Here is a 14,082-nt window from a genome sequence, read left to right as displayed (position 1 = left end):
GAGTAGGGAAAGGGAGCCCTGTAGGCCTGGTCAAGACTTTCTCAGAGTCACACCATAGTATGAGACTCTTCCTACTCAATTCTTCTCTCTCTCCTTCCCCTGGTGTCAGAGTTGCCTCCCTTTTGAAAGTTCGCCCATCTCTTCCTGTTCCCATCTCACCTTTATCCTTCACAGGCATTTCCCCCAGTAAATCTCTTGCGCCTAACCCTGTTTTGGAGTTTGCTTCTCAGATGACCTGAACTGGTGTATTCTCTTGTAAAACACCTTGTTTCTTTATCTTCAGAGCACTTACAATTATTTTTAATTGTATCATGTTTAATTGCTCCTCTTACCTACTTTTTTAACATCTCTCTTCTACCACTGCCCCTAACCCAACATAGTAAATCTTACTTACCACTTCATTCCCAGTGCTAAGAGCATTATCTGGTTCATGACAGGTCTTTAATAGTTGAGTGAAAGAATCAATGGTTCAGATGGTTAGATTTATACTCCAAATCCAGCTCTTCCTCTTTATTTGTTTACTATGGGCATTTATGTGCTAGTGATTGGAGATAAAACAGTAAACAAAAGCGATAAATTCTCTGCTCTTTTGAATTTATGTTCTAGTGAGAGAAGGCAGGGAGTAAACAAGTCACAAAAATATGCGTGTGATGTGATAAGTTATAAGGAAATGGCAGTGCATAGTCAAGGAATGAAGAGTGACAGGTGGGTGGTTAAGCAATACATCTCCCTTTAAAGATGCCATTTAACTGAGAATGGACTGATGTATGAGCCAAGCAGATATCTGGAGGAAGAGTGTTCCAGGCAGGAGAAGTACAAAAGTCCCATGACAAGTGTGTTTGGCAAGCTCAAAGAGGAGCCTGCAGGTTAGTGAGGCAAGGAGAGTGGTAGGAAGTACTACTGAGTGTAAAAAAAGTGAGCCTGATAAACCAGAAAATCTTTGTCGTCATCAGAACTTGAGGGGGGATTTTTCTCTAAGGTGGAAAGTGAATGGATGGATAGTTTTCTGAAAGAATGACTGTTTGCTGGTAGAAAATAGGTGGGGATAAAGGGCAGAGACAGAGGGACAACAAGAAAGCAGGCTATTGTGATATTCCATTGATCTCTCAAACTGGGATATATCAGTGGATGGTGATATTTGGCCAAATTCTGAATGTATATGAAGGCAGAGTGTACAGGATTTCCTCAGGGGGCTGAGGGGAAAGGAGGAATCAAAGATGGTGCCAGCTTTGTGGCCTGAGCGAACGGAAGGGCAGAATTGCTGATCACTGTGTTTTCCTCCAGTCAAGCTGCTGTGAAGGTACAGACACAGATAGGCTAGGAGTTGATTTAACCAAATTTGAGGTTTCTCTGTTGAATCCAATGGTGTGGTTTTCTGGGAGGTATCTGCAAAGCAATGATTAGCCTGGTACAAGTTGCATAAGTTGCTTCAGGAGAGAAATAATCACATGACAAGGCTTAAGGGACAGGGAAAAGGCATATGGGCAATGGATGGAAGGTGGGTGGACTGAAGGATTGATGGTGATGAGATTTCAGAGCACGTAAGATGGCAAAATCAGAGGTAGCGATCAGAAAGTGGGACAGCCACGTTCCTTCCTTGGGGTGGTGACAATTTCCTTTTCTACCCCTGCCTAATATTTGGGAAGAAGAGTCATGGCTTAAAGGAAACAATAGCATATCCCCAACCTACCTCTCTGTCTTCCATCCCATGTGTTTACCATTCTTCGTGGTTAAACATTCTAGAAAATGTTCTCATTAATCTCTGCATTCTATTTACCTCGTTCTTGATTTTACATGGTACGGCTTCCTCATTGCAGTACATTGAAGTGCTTTGGTTTATTTACCAACCATCTCCTGTTAAAATGATAGGCTCATAGGAACCCAGGATTATTGGGATCTTGCTGATGATCAGATTCAACATACTCACTTTTATAGGTAGGGATATTTCAAAGGATATTAGTTAAGGGACTTTCAAAGACAGGTACGCAGTTGATAATAGAGCTTTGAATTGCTCCATGGTTATTTGATTACCTGCTTAGAGCTTCTTCTACCATAATACTATTTCCAGTTCTCTTTTCTTTATTCTTGTCCCTGGGAGTATTTTTGATGCATTTGAAATACTATATTACCTGTCTCTTTTTTTTTCTCTTAAGCATTTTCCACCTTTACTTATGTACTGTTATATTCCTCAGTGCCCTTGGCCTCATGGACAGTCCCTCAAGATTTACCCTCTTCAGCAAGAAATTAAGCGTCCTAATCAGCATATGCTCACAAATGAGTCTGTTGGTTGAAGTCACTGCCTGTTTTCTTTCATGTTTTTCCTCTTCTTTTCCAGTTCCTTTCTATCATGGCCACTGTCTGTGAAGCTAAGCGAGGGAGACTGAGCGTTGCCAGTGGCGCAGTGCCCATGGGCAGCATGTGAACATCCACACTAAAGTGCTGTCTCTATAAGCTTTCAGTTCATCAGTGCGCTGGTGCCTGAGCAGTGGTGTGTTCTGTTCAGAGACGATGGCCTTACATTATCATTTTCTCTGCCCCAAGTGCTTTAAGTTGCAAACCAAAAGGTGTTGCTTGTCTTTTAGAGTCTTTCAGTAATTATTCCATGAGCTCTCATATTTCAATATTTGCCCAGATTGTCACATCTTTAATAAAAATGGTTTTGTTTTGGAGTTTTTCTATCTCTAACTATAGACAGATATGGATGCCATGCTAACCCCTCTATTCTGTGTGTATAACCTGTCCCCAAACCAGACTCTCTTCTCAGCAGAACTCTCAATGTAAACAATGGAAATGTGTCCACATGTCACATCTGCTTCCAACTTAGATAGATAAAGATACACACTGCCTTTTCTATTGTTTCTTTTTGTCTCCTCTTACCCTGGTGCCAGGAGAGAGAGAGAGAGAGAGTGTGTGTGAGTGTGTGTGTGTGTGTGTGTGTGTGTGTGTGTGTGTGTGTGTGTGTACACATCAGGTTGTCCTGACTCTCTCCTTCTTTGGTTCCTCCATATCCCCACACGAATCCATCCACACACTAAGCCAACATGTCTCACATAAACTCTTCTTTCCCACTTTTGCTTGTGTATTGATGGCAGGATGAATATGAAAGGAAGTTGGAGGCCAGAAGGAGTTTCTGAATTTTAATCTCAGTTCTCACACTAATTCAACTTCTGAATGATATCTCAAGGCTGTAGGGATTTCAAAAGCATCACTCTCTAGATCTTCCCCAATGTATGATCATCCAGTCTAGATTTTTACATCTTAGTTGAGTATAAATGAGTTTCTGGGGTTCCTTATTTCCTTTTGGGGAAATTATCCACTATTTTTTTTTTCCACTTCAAGGTACAATTTATTGGCTTTCTTCCAATAGTTCTTAAATCTACCACCTTGAATCCAGATAGAAAATGTCTGTTGCCTCTGATTTATGATATTTCTTCAGTCACTCATAAAGAGCTATCATGCCATTTTGTATCTTCTCATTGCTGCATTAAATATCTGGTTTCTTTGATGATTCCTTATGACACAGTTTGGAGTTACTTTAAGACCTAGATGCTCTCAGCAGAATGTATCCCAATTCGTCTTTTAACATTGTCTCAATTCTCTTAACATGTGATGATGAGTTGTTATTCAGCAGTAAAAAAAAGTATGAAATATGAAACATGCTACAACATGGATGAACCTTGAAAATTTTATGCTAAGTGAAAGAAGGCAGTGACAAAAGACCACTTATATGATTCCTTTTATATAAAATGTCCAGAATGGGTAAATCTATAGAGACAGAAAGTAGATTATTGGTTGCCTGGGACTGGGGGTAGGAGGGACAGTGGAAAGATTGGGGGAATAATGGCTTTAGGGCATGGGGTTTCTTTTGGGGTTATGAAAATGTTCTATTAGAACTGATTGTTTTGATGGCCACACAACTCTGCAAGTATACTAGAAGCCATTGAATTACACATTTTTAATGATAAAATAAATGCATGTGAGTTATATCTCAGTATAGTTGTTTAAAACATATGATGGCCAGAAGATAAAACAGTACTCTGAAGTAGATTGCTTTAACCTCTGTATTTCAGTTTCACTCTCTATAAAATAAATGAGTTGATACTATCTGTCCCACCTGCTTGACGAGGTGGTTGAATCATGTTTTTCAACGTCATAATTATGTAAATTATTAATCTGAATGATTTTTATCACTTTATATCTGGACTACTAACAAGATCCTCTTGCTGGTAACACCATTTGTTTTGTTGGGTAAAATCCTTTATTTCCATCATATACTTTGCATTTAACTCTTTTAACTGGTTATTCCTCTTAAACAAAACATACCCTATTATGAAGTGAAAGTTTGCGTCCCTGCCCCTGCCACTTGTATGTTGAAGCCCTCACTCCAGTATGATGGAATTTGGAGGCGGGGACTTTGGCAGGTTATGGTAGGGGTTGGGGTCCCCATGATGGGATTAATGTCCTTATAAGAAGAGTTAAAGAGATTAGAGTTCTTTCTCTCTATAGGTGAGAGCACAGTGAGAAGGTAGCCATCTGAAAGCCAGGAGCAGAGTCCTCAACAGGAAACTAAATTGGCTGGTACTTTGATCCTGGACTTCCCAACCTCCAGAGCTGGGAGAAATAAATTCCTATTGTTAGCACACACTGATGTGTGCTAAGATGCTTCAAATGAAAGACTCACAGATAATACAAAATGGTAATATGCAAACACTATGTTGAAAGCTCACTCTGTCTACTTTAATTCCAGAGTTTCTGATGAACATCAACATTTAGATTGCCAAGAAATACAAAGAGAGTAAAGGTGATTCATTATAATTCAAAGCTTGCTCCTTTTTGCTGGTATCTTACAATAGACCATAAGAAAAGCTGAGGCAGTTCTTGAGCCCAGCATGTTTGACTACTGCAGAACAGGAAAGGGCATATCCAATTAGGAGGAAACTGGCAATCTCTTCCAGGCCCCAGACCTTCCTTAGGAGACCCACTCTAAGGCTATCCTTCCTGTAGCATCAGCTCAGCCTTATCTTCTTGGAAAACTCAAGCCCAGTTTTTTTTTTTTTTTTTTTACAAACTTTTTATTTTTAGAAAATAAGACTTATAGATGGTTGCTCTTTGGTTTCTGTTAAAGCAATTTCCTAATATAACACATCGAAGAAGACATTTTTCTTTGCTACCAACCCAATCTTATAATCAACCAACATTTCCTGTGATATCTGTAAGGGAAGTGTATTAGTGCAAGTGACAGAGACCGATCTTAAACTTCTATGCTCATTGATGACATGTTGGGTGAGACGCCTCCAATCCCACAGAAGTGATTTCCTCCAGACCAGGTAAAGCTGGAAGGATTGAGGATAGTGTGAATCAACTCCATCTCATTTTATGGATGAGGACGCCAAATCCTGCAATAAGGGATGACATGCCCAGTGGCTTTCGAGTTACTAACATGGTCATGAATATTGGTGCAGAACTTGACTTGGAAGCTTCCCTGTCGCCTCAGAGGCGGTCAGTTACAGTGAGGAGCAGGTTTGTTTGTGTGGGTCTGTTGGCTCTTATTTTAAAAATATACTCTTTGAGTCTTTGTCTCACGTTTTCTCAGGTTTGAGGAAATCCTTCAAAATGTTTTCTGCTTGTGGAAAGGAACGTGAAAATGGATGGTAGGAGGGAGGAGAGAAGGATAAAAAAAAAAAGGAAGAAAGTTGACCTGTCCTCCCCGGACTTTTCTGTTCCGCACTTTACCTGCTCTGCTTTCTCCATGGCTCCGTTCCCAGACCAGCTCGCTCTATCTCCCACCGCCATGAAGGCCAGCAGACACGGGTTTGCATTTTGAAAACCCTCGCGCGCCCGCCGGAGCTGGGCATGCTCAGACGCCCAGGACGGGGTTTTTTTGTTTTTTTTTTTTTCGGTTTCCAACTTTGGCAGCTTTCCCACCCGCACCCCAAGGGACAGGTCCGCACACATCCCTGGGTGTGAGTAAACGGGAAGAAATGATCACACTTTAGAGGAGGAAGCCAGGTAGGGGAAGTCCCCGAGAGGTTCGGGGCTCCGGGGGCGCTTCCCAGGGGCGCGCGCGCGGGTGGCCGGCCCTCGCGGGCTGTGCGGCGCCGGGGTCCGCGGCAGCGCGGCTGCGCGCGCCCACCCGAGGGGGCGAGGTCCGAGCGCTCGTGCGCGGGCGCGCGCTCTGGGAGTGGTCGCGGGGCGGCGGGCGGGGCGGCAGGGGCGGGGACGCGGCGGCGCGCGGACGCCGAGCCGGGCTGGGCTTCTGAGAGGCTGCAGCGCGGCCACCAGTAGGAGGCCGCTGGCAGCTGTTCCCAGAGCCCGGGAGCCTGGTCTTAGGGGGCGCCTAGGGAGGCGAGGAGTAGAGCCTGACTGTGGGAAAGAGCTGCGCGGTGCTGCACGCCCTTCGCAGAGAGCGCTGCCCTCGCTCGGTTTCGGAAGGAGGTAGGGGTGGCGTGGCCGGCGTCAGGAGGAATTCGAACGCCTGCATCCAGAAAGAAAGAATTCACCTGTGTTTCGAGGCAGCGCGCCGGGCTTGGAGGGAGCGGCAGGCAGCTTTCGCTCCTGGCACAATGGGCTGTACGCTGAGCGCCGAGGACAAGGCGGCGGTGGAGCGGAGTAAGATGATCGACCGGAACCTCCGCGAGGATGGCGAGAAGGCGGCGCGCGAGGTCAAGCTGCTGCTGCTCGGTAAGGGCAGCCGGGCCGCGTTGGGCGCCTGGTGGGCCTGGAAGCCGGGGGTCGGGCGCGGCTGTGCTGGGCTCTTTGGCGTTGGGAAACCCGGCGGGGACGTGCCAAGGCGGCGGAGGGCGCATCGGGCAGCGCCCGAGGATGGTTTCGGCGCGCGGGTTGTGCGGCGCGGAGCTGAGGCGGGGGCCCCTCGGTCCGTTCTCTTTGCTCCCTTGGCCGCGGAGAACTCGCCGGCGGCGCGGCAAGACTCGACTCGCGCGCCTGGTGTGAATTTCACCAGCAGCCCAGGAGCGGTTCGCAGGGAAGCCCCCTTCTTTTAAGTTAGTTCAGCTTTATGAAAATGAAAGGGCATTGGCGAAAAAGCAAGCAAGCACCCCCTGCGCTAAAACCCTGCGTACAAGGCATCGTATCGCGGCTGTGGTTTCCTCGAGGATGTCAAGAGTGCCACGTTTTGTGAAATCAGTGCATCTTTTGTGGGGCCACCGTAGGGTTGAATTGTGCCTTTTTGGTGAACTTCCTATGGCGACTCAGTAAGTGTTACAGGAGCACTGATTACATTTACCTTGCGTAGGGGAAGTAGGCTATGCGGGATGCTGGATATTTTTTAATACTGTTTGGACATGGGAACCACCAAAGTTGGGTAACATTGGCTTCAGTAAAACCGATGTGAAAGGTGTGAGTGGGTCACACGGGACAACAGGATTCTCCTCTGCTGCCAGGGCTTCTCATTCTGATGAATGAGATTTGCCAGGTCGACGCAAGGCTTTCATTTGTTCTTAGTATTGTTGTGGTGAAACGCTCTGCGGAGGTCTTTTCCAGTTGTTTGAAGGAAGGGAACGTGAAAAGAGTAATCCAGGATTTTGATTGAGGGATACATTTGGAAAATATTGACAGTTTAAGATTTGTGATGTGTGAGTTAGGATTTTCTTTTGTTTGCCCCGACTCCCCCCACCCCCCCAACCCGCGCCGCCCTCAAACACGCCACACCACCCTACCTATAGGTAGTGAAGTAGGTGAAAGATTTCTCAGAATCTTTATTTGCACTCCAGCGACTGCTTTTATTTTTGTAACAGTTATAATAAGATAAATACTTTGCACAAGCCTATTTTCAGTAAGCTTCTGTTTCATTGGTTTAATGACTGCAGGAAAAATGGTGGGTTTTTTTCTCCATTACTAGTAGGCTTAGAAGCTGCAAACTTGGCATGACTAAAAGTAATAATGATCTGAGTCATTCTACCAGTAAACTGTGAAATAACTTGCATTTTAGAGACCTGGTGGATTTTCACACCTCCCCCTACCCAAAGTAAATCTTCCTCAGTTCATACTGTTTACCTAAGTTTTTACATTAATAAGAAATACAGTCTTTTGAGGAAGTCAATATATTTTTAGTATCTTGAACACCGAAGGGACATACCTTGGTATGGAAACATAGATGCTCCTCTTTCAAATGGAATGAGCTTGAGACAAAAATGGAAAAAGGATTGAAAAGTTCTTTTCCAGCAGTTTGTGCATTCCTGCTCTGATGTATTATTTCAGTGTATTGTGTGACACTCAGTTTGAGCCAGCCATCCACCATGTTTGTTTAAAGCGTTGAAAAATGAGTCCTCTGGTACGGTTCTATGCTTTAAATAGATGTCTGTTAGAAATGGACAAGGATGAGGGTCCAAGGAGTTGGTGTTTGCTTATATTCAGAAGAGATCAGTATTTCTCAAATTTAGCACTATTGGCATTTTGGGTGGAATATCTCTTTGTTGTGCACGCTGTGTTGTGCCTTATAGGAAGCTTAGCAGAATCTTTGCTCTCCAACTAATGTCTCAGGTAACTCCCAAACATGCCCTAGGGGCAAGTTTAATCTCAACTGAGAGTAGCCTTTCTAGACTGAAAAATATATACTGAATATGTAGGCAGAACCTGAATTTGGATCTCTCCCATGAACTGTAGTGGGAGCTCTGAGAGAGGTGTAGCAGAGTTACAATTTTCAGAAGAAATTAAGGAGTTTTGTTTCTCCATACCAATAACACTAGAAAGCGTTCAAAATGACTTAAAATCTTTAGGTAGCTAAATTTTTTCAGCTCTCTTTTCTAGCTTTAGTCTTGTGCTGTTCCCACACCTTTTCTCTGTAGAAATCCCATCACAGCATCATATTATTGGCCCAGCACCTCCTCGTCTGTCTTACTCCCATTCTACCCTCTACCCTTTTGCCCAGAGTTCCAACATTCCAGTTCCTTTAAACAGAATGTTGGCTTATTCTTGGAATGTTTGAAAAAATATTTCTTTTTCCTAGTTTGACTTTAGCAGGGAAGTGTTGACCTTTGGTTCTTTTGGGGATTTTTTTTTTTAGTTCTTAGTGTGTAAAGAGCTCAATTAAATCATTCCATGTAAAACGCAGCAACTGAATCATCTAGAAATATAAAATGGTGTCTGCTGCTGCTGCTGCTGCTGCTAAGTCACTTCAGTCGTGTCCGACTCTGTGTGACCCCATAGACGGAAGCCCACCAGGTTCCCCCATCCCGGGGATTCTCCAGGCAAGAACACTGGAGTGGGTTGCCATTTTCTAGGTAACCTATAACCAATGTCAGTTTCATTTACATCACATTTTCTTTTTATTTTTTTTTCTCATCAAATGATTTTTTTTAATTTAAGGCATAAAGCATCTAAGATACCTTTAAGATGGTGTAGTAAATAGTCCATTATATTTCATTTTTTATTAAGGCAAGAGTTATCATTTTAGACATTGTGGTTGAGAGATTCAGGTATAAGACACATGTCAGTAAAAAGTTTTTGGTACTGGATGTCTATATTATTGGGGAAAAATGTATATATTTTAAATTCAGAGGTATTTCACTATCCTTATTAGGAGCAGTGAATTAGGCCTTACAAAACAGAGGACCTAGTCTAACTGACCTAAAGAAAATTAGGTCAGGGTTTAAGTGGTTCGACCTTTTAGATTTAGCTTTCAGGCTTTAGTATTAGAGTAGTAATCCTAAAGAAAGAAACTTTTTTTAATAATGAAAGTTTTCTTTCCATTATATGTGACTGTCTCAAGGGAAAATGTTATTGTTATATCTTTGAGGATGTTATAACTTACCATCTTTTTAAGGGTATATCGTTAGACCTGTTTCAGTGAGACTATATTGTACATATGGGTACTTATTACATATTTTATGATAATTTTCAATGATATATGAGGGTAGAAAATATGCCAATAAAATTTTTCAAATTGTTTTTAAATTATTTGATTCTGAAACTTTGAGCTGTTATTCTCTCTCACTCCGCCCATTATCCTTCCCTCCACCGGAGTCCTCCCCACAAACAAACAAATACAAATCCACGCCTTTTATCTCCTTTAGATTCTTAAAATGAGGTGGGGAACTGGATCTCTTCTACTTGGTGAATATTTTTCCATTCCTGCCACCCACGAGCTATTTGAGAAACGATTCCCTTCATCGCTTTGCTTTCTTTGAACTTTTCCCATGACTCCTCTAGTTGAGAAATTATGGCATTGCAGAACTTTTGATTTTGCATTGCTTTAGCTATTTCCTTGGAGTTGGCTCAGGATCTTAGATGTCAGAAAGTTCCTTGAGTGAGTGAGTGGATCTGGTAAATCAAGAGAGGTTGTTTCTCTCTCCCTCACCTGCTTTTTATTAGCAGTTACTGTAATAGAAGCCACAGGTGGTGGTGATGTATGTTTTGAAAGTGCTGATGTTTCTGTATCTTCTCTTTTTCATTCTCATTTTTTATAGTTCAGGTTCTGCTCTGCCTCTGGCAGCCCAGTTGCAGTAGACTTTCCTGCCTTTGCTCTTCATTCACCTCTAGCCTGCAGTAGGTATCATGCTAACTCCTTGTCCAGAAAACCATTCTTGACTTCCTTTGCCTGTAGAATAAAAGCTTTCTTGTAGACCTGGCTTCCCTCTGTCCTCGCGCTCTTTTCCTCAGGGCACCATTCTTCTCCAAACAGGAATGCTTGGCATATGGTGGAGCATATTTGCACTCTGGCTTCCAGCATGTTTTCGCTTTATGCCCTGTCCACTTCCCAAACTGTTGGGAGACTTCAGGAACAGGATCTTTGTAAGTCGTCCTGACAACCCTTTTATTTTTGTCAAGTCCATATTTAGTTCTTAATTATGTTAATATCTTGTGTAGGACTAGAATTCACCTAAAATATAAACCTTACACTTGGCCATTTTCAGTATTGATGGGAATGTAAACAGAAAGGAAACAGTAAAAGTAAATGACAACCAAAAAGTGCATAGTATCTGAAAGCAAATTGATTGGTTTAATAATTTGTTTTTTAATAAGAACTTTTCACAGTCATTATGTTTATTTGACACGTTAGGTAAATTCAAGAAAATGACAATGGATGTCTGAGGAGGGTCTTTTATGTTGTTATAGTGTAGTATTATTCCTTAAAATAATTTTTTTTAATTAAGCCTAGCTCTCATTTTTTTTTACTCTTTATTTTTGGACTCTTAGCTATAAAGAACATGAAATTAATTTATCAATGATAGTAAATCAGTTCAGTTAAGTCACTCAGTTGTGTCTGACTCTGCGATACCATGGACTGCAGCATGCCGGGCCTCCCTGTCCATCACCAACTCCCGGAGCCTCCTCAAACTCATGTCCATCAAGTCAGCAATACCATCCAACCATCTCATCCTCTGTCATCCCTTTCTCCTCCCGCCCTTAATCTTTCTCAGCATCAGGGTCTTTTCAGATGAGTCAGTTCTTTGCATCAAGTGTCCAAAGCATTGGAGCTTCAGCATCAGTCCTTCCAATGAATATTCAGGACTGATTTCCTTTAGCATTGACTGGTTGGATCTCCTTGCAATCCACGGGACTCTCAAGAGTCTTCTAAAACACCACAGTTCAAAAGCATCAATTCTTTGGTGCTCAGGTTTCTTTATAGTCCAACTCTCACATCCATACATGACCATTGGAAAAACCATAGGTTTGACTAGATGGCCCCTTGTTGGCAAAGTAATGTCTCTGCTTTTTAATATGCTTTCTAGGTTGATCATAGCTTTGCTTGCAAGGAGCAAGCGTCTTTTAATTTCATGGCTGCAATCATCATCTGCAGTGATTTTGGAGCCCCCAGAAATAAAGTCTGTCACTGTTTCCATTGTTTACCCATCTATTTGCCATGAAGTGGCGGGACCAGATGCCATGATCTTAATTTTCTGAATGTTGAGTTTTAAGCCAACTATTTCATTCTCCTCTTTCACTTTTCATCATAAGGCTGTTTAGTTCCTCTTTGTTTTCTGCCATAAGGGTGGTGTCATCTGCATATCTGAGGTTACTGATATTTCTCCCAGCAGACTTGATTTCAGCGTGTGCTTCATCCAACCTGGCATTTCACATGGTGTACTCTGCATGTAAGTTAAATAAGCAGGGTGACAATATACAGCCTTGACGTACTCCTCTCCCTATTTGGAAACAGTCTGTTGTTCCATGTCCATTTCTAATTGTTGCTTCTTGACCTGCTTACAGGTTTCTCAAGAGGCAGGTCAGGTGGTCTGGTGTTTTCCAGTTTGTTGTGATCTACACAGTCAAAGGCTTTGGCATAGTCAATAAGGCAGAAGTAAATGTTTTTCTGGACCTCTCTTGCTTTTTTGATGATCCAATGGATGTTGGCAGTTTGATCTCTTATTCCTCTACCTTTTTAAATCCAGCTTGAACATCTGCACCTTCACAGGTCACATACTGTTGAAGCCTAGATAGAAGAATTTTGAGGATTAGTTTGTTAGCGTGTGAGATGAGTGCAATTGTGCAGTAGTTTGAACATTCTTTGGCATTGCCTTTCTTTGGGATTGGAATGAAAGTTGACCTTTTCCAGTCCTGTGGCCACTGCTGAGTTTTCCAAATTTGCTAACATATTGAGTGCAGCACTTCACAGCATCATCTTATAGGATTTGAAATAGCTCAACTGGAATTCCATCGCCTCCACTAGCTTTGTTCGTAGTGATGCTTCCTAAGGCCAACTTGTCTTCGCATTCTAGGATGTCTGGCTCTAGGTGAGTGATTACACCATCGTGGTTATCTGGGTCATGGAGATCTTTTTTGTATAGTTCTTCTGTGTATTTTTGCCACCTCTTCTAAATATCTTCTGCTTCTGTTAGGTCCATACCATTTCAGTCCTTTATTGTGCCATCTCTGCATGAAAAGTTCCCTTGGTATCTCTAATTTTCTTGAAGAGATCTCTAGTCTTTCCTGTTCTATTGTTTTTCTCTATTTCTTTGCACTGATCACTGATGAAGGCTTTCTTATCTCTCCTTGCTATTCTTTGGAATTCTGCATTCAAATATGATACTCATATTATAGGATGTGGTGGAAGATGTTATTTAAACCTTGAAAAGAGTGCTGTGACTTTAAGACAACAATTGAGAGTCCAACCATAATCTTAATTTCTGTTTTGTTATGTACTTCTCTCTAATTTGGAAAATTCAGTATACCACAAGTTTACATGGGAGGACCTGATGTATTTGTCATATTTCTAAGTCATGTTTTTTTGGTCCCGTGTTCTGGCTTGTAGTGCCCCAGTGTCTGACATCCTAGAGTGTGATACTGGTGAAACTGGATCCCAGATGGCATTTGAGCTGAATAAGCTCAAGTCAACTGCTCTTCATTTTGTAATGCTTATGCTGCATTCTGTTATAATTTGTTAAATACTAATTAAAAACTTTAACAGAAGTGGGGCAAAAAACCCTGATAGAAGTGGGACAAAAGTAATTTTTAAATGAACATTCATTACTATAAATTTAGTGGCTTAAAACAAGGCACAGTTTATTACCTTTACATTTCTGTAGGTCAGAGCCTTATACCAAACTCAAATCAAGATATTGTTAGGGCTGCTTTTCTTCTGGAGGTTGTAGAAGAGAATCCAGCCTCTGTCTGGAGACTTCCTGCTTTCATTGGCTCATGGCCTCGTCTTCATCTTCAAAGCCAGCAGTGGCTAGTGGAGTCTTTCTCATGTAGCATCAGTCTCTTGTCTCCTTCCTTCATCTATAAGGACCTTTATGATCACTTTGGGCCCACCCAAATAATCCAGGATTACAGACTTATCTCAAGCTGAGTCTTGAATCACATCTGCACAGTTCTTTGTTTTGTAGAATAACATGCTAATAGATTCCAGGGACTGGGGGCATGGGCATCTTTGGGGACTGTTATTCTGTCTACTATAATCTGCCTTCTGGCTCCCAAAGATTCATGCCCATCCCACATGCAAAAACAGTTGTTGTTGCCATTCAGTCACCAAGTCGTGTCAGACTCTTCATGCTCATGAACCACAACACACCAGGCTTTGGTGTCCTCCACTGTCTCCCGGAGTTTGCTCAAACTCATGTCCACTGAGGTGGTGATGCCATCCAACCATCTATCCTCTGTCACCCTCTTCTCCTCTTGCCC

General features: G+C 42.4%; 1 protein-coding gene across 1 annotated transcript in view; it reads left to right on the top strand.

Annotated features, from left to right (window-relative positions):
- Window positions 1-6,228: 6,228 nt before the first annotated feature.
- Window positions 6,229-14,082, top strand: part of GNAI1 (G protein subunit alpha i1) — a 111,925-nt gene continuing 104,071 nt past the window's right edge. Inside the window, exon 1 of the mRNA XM_055420678.2 lies at window positions 6,229-6,681. Coding sequence (XP_055276653.1) covers window positions 6,564-6,681 — 118 coding nt within the window. The 5' untranslated portion in view covers window positions 6,229-6,563. The remainder of the gene's footprint in view (window positions 6,682-14,082) is intronic.

The sequence above is a fragment of the Moschus berezovskii genome, chromosome 3, assembly GCF_049115385.1.
Source record: "Moschus berezovskii isolate FMDL1 chromosome 3, NW_MosBer_1.0, whole genome shotgun sequence".
In the NCBI taxonomy this organism is placed as follows: Eukaryota; Metazoa; Chordata; class Mammalia; order Artiodactyla; family Moschidae; genus Moschus; species Moschus berezovskii.
This window is presented reverse-complemented; position numbering and strand designations above follow the sequence as displayed.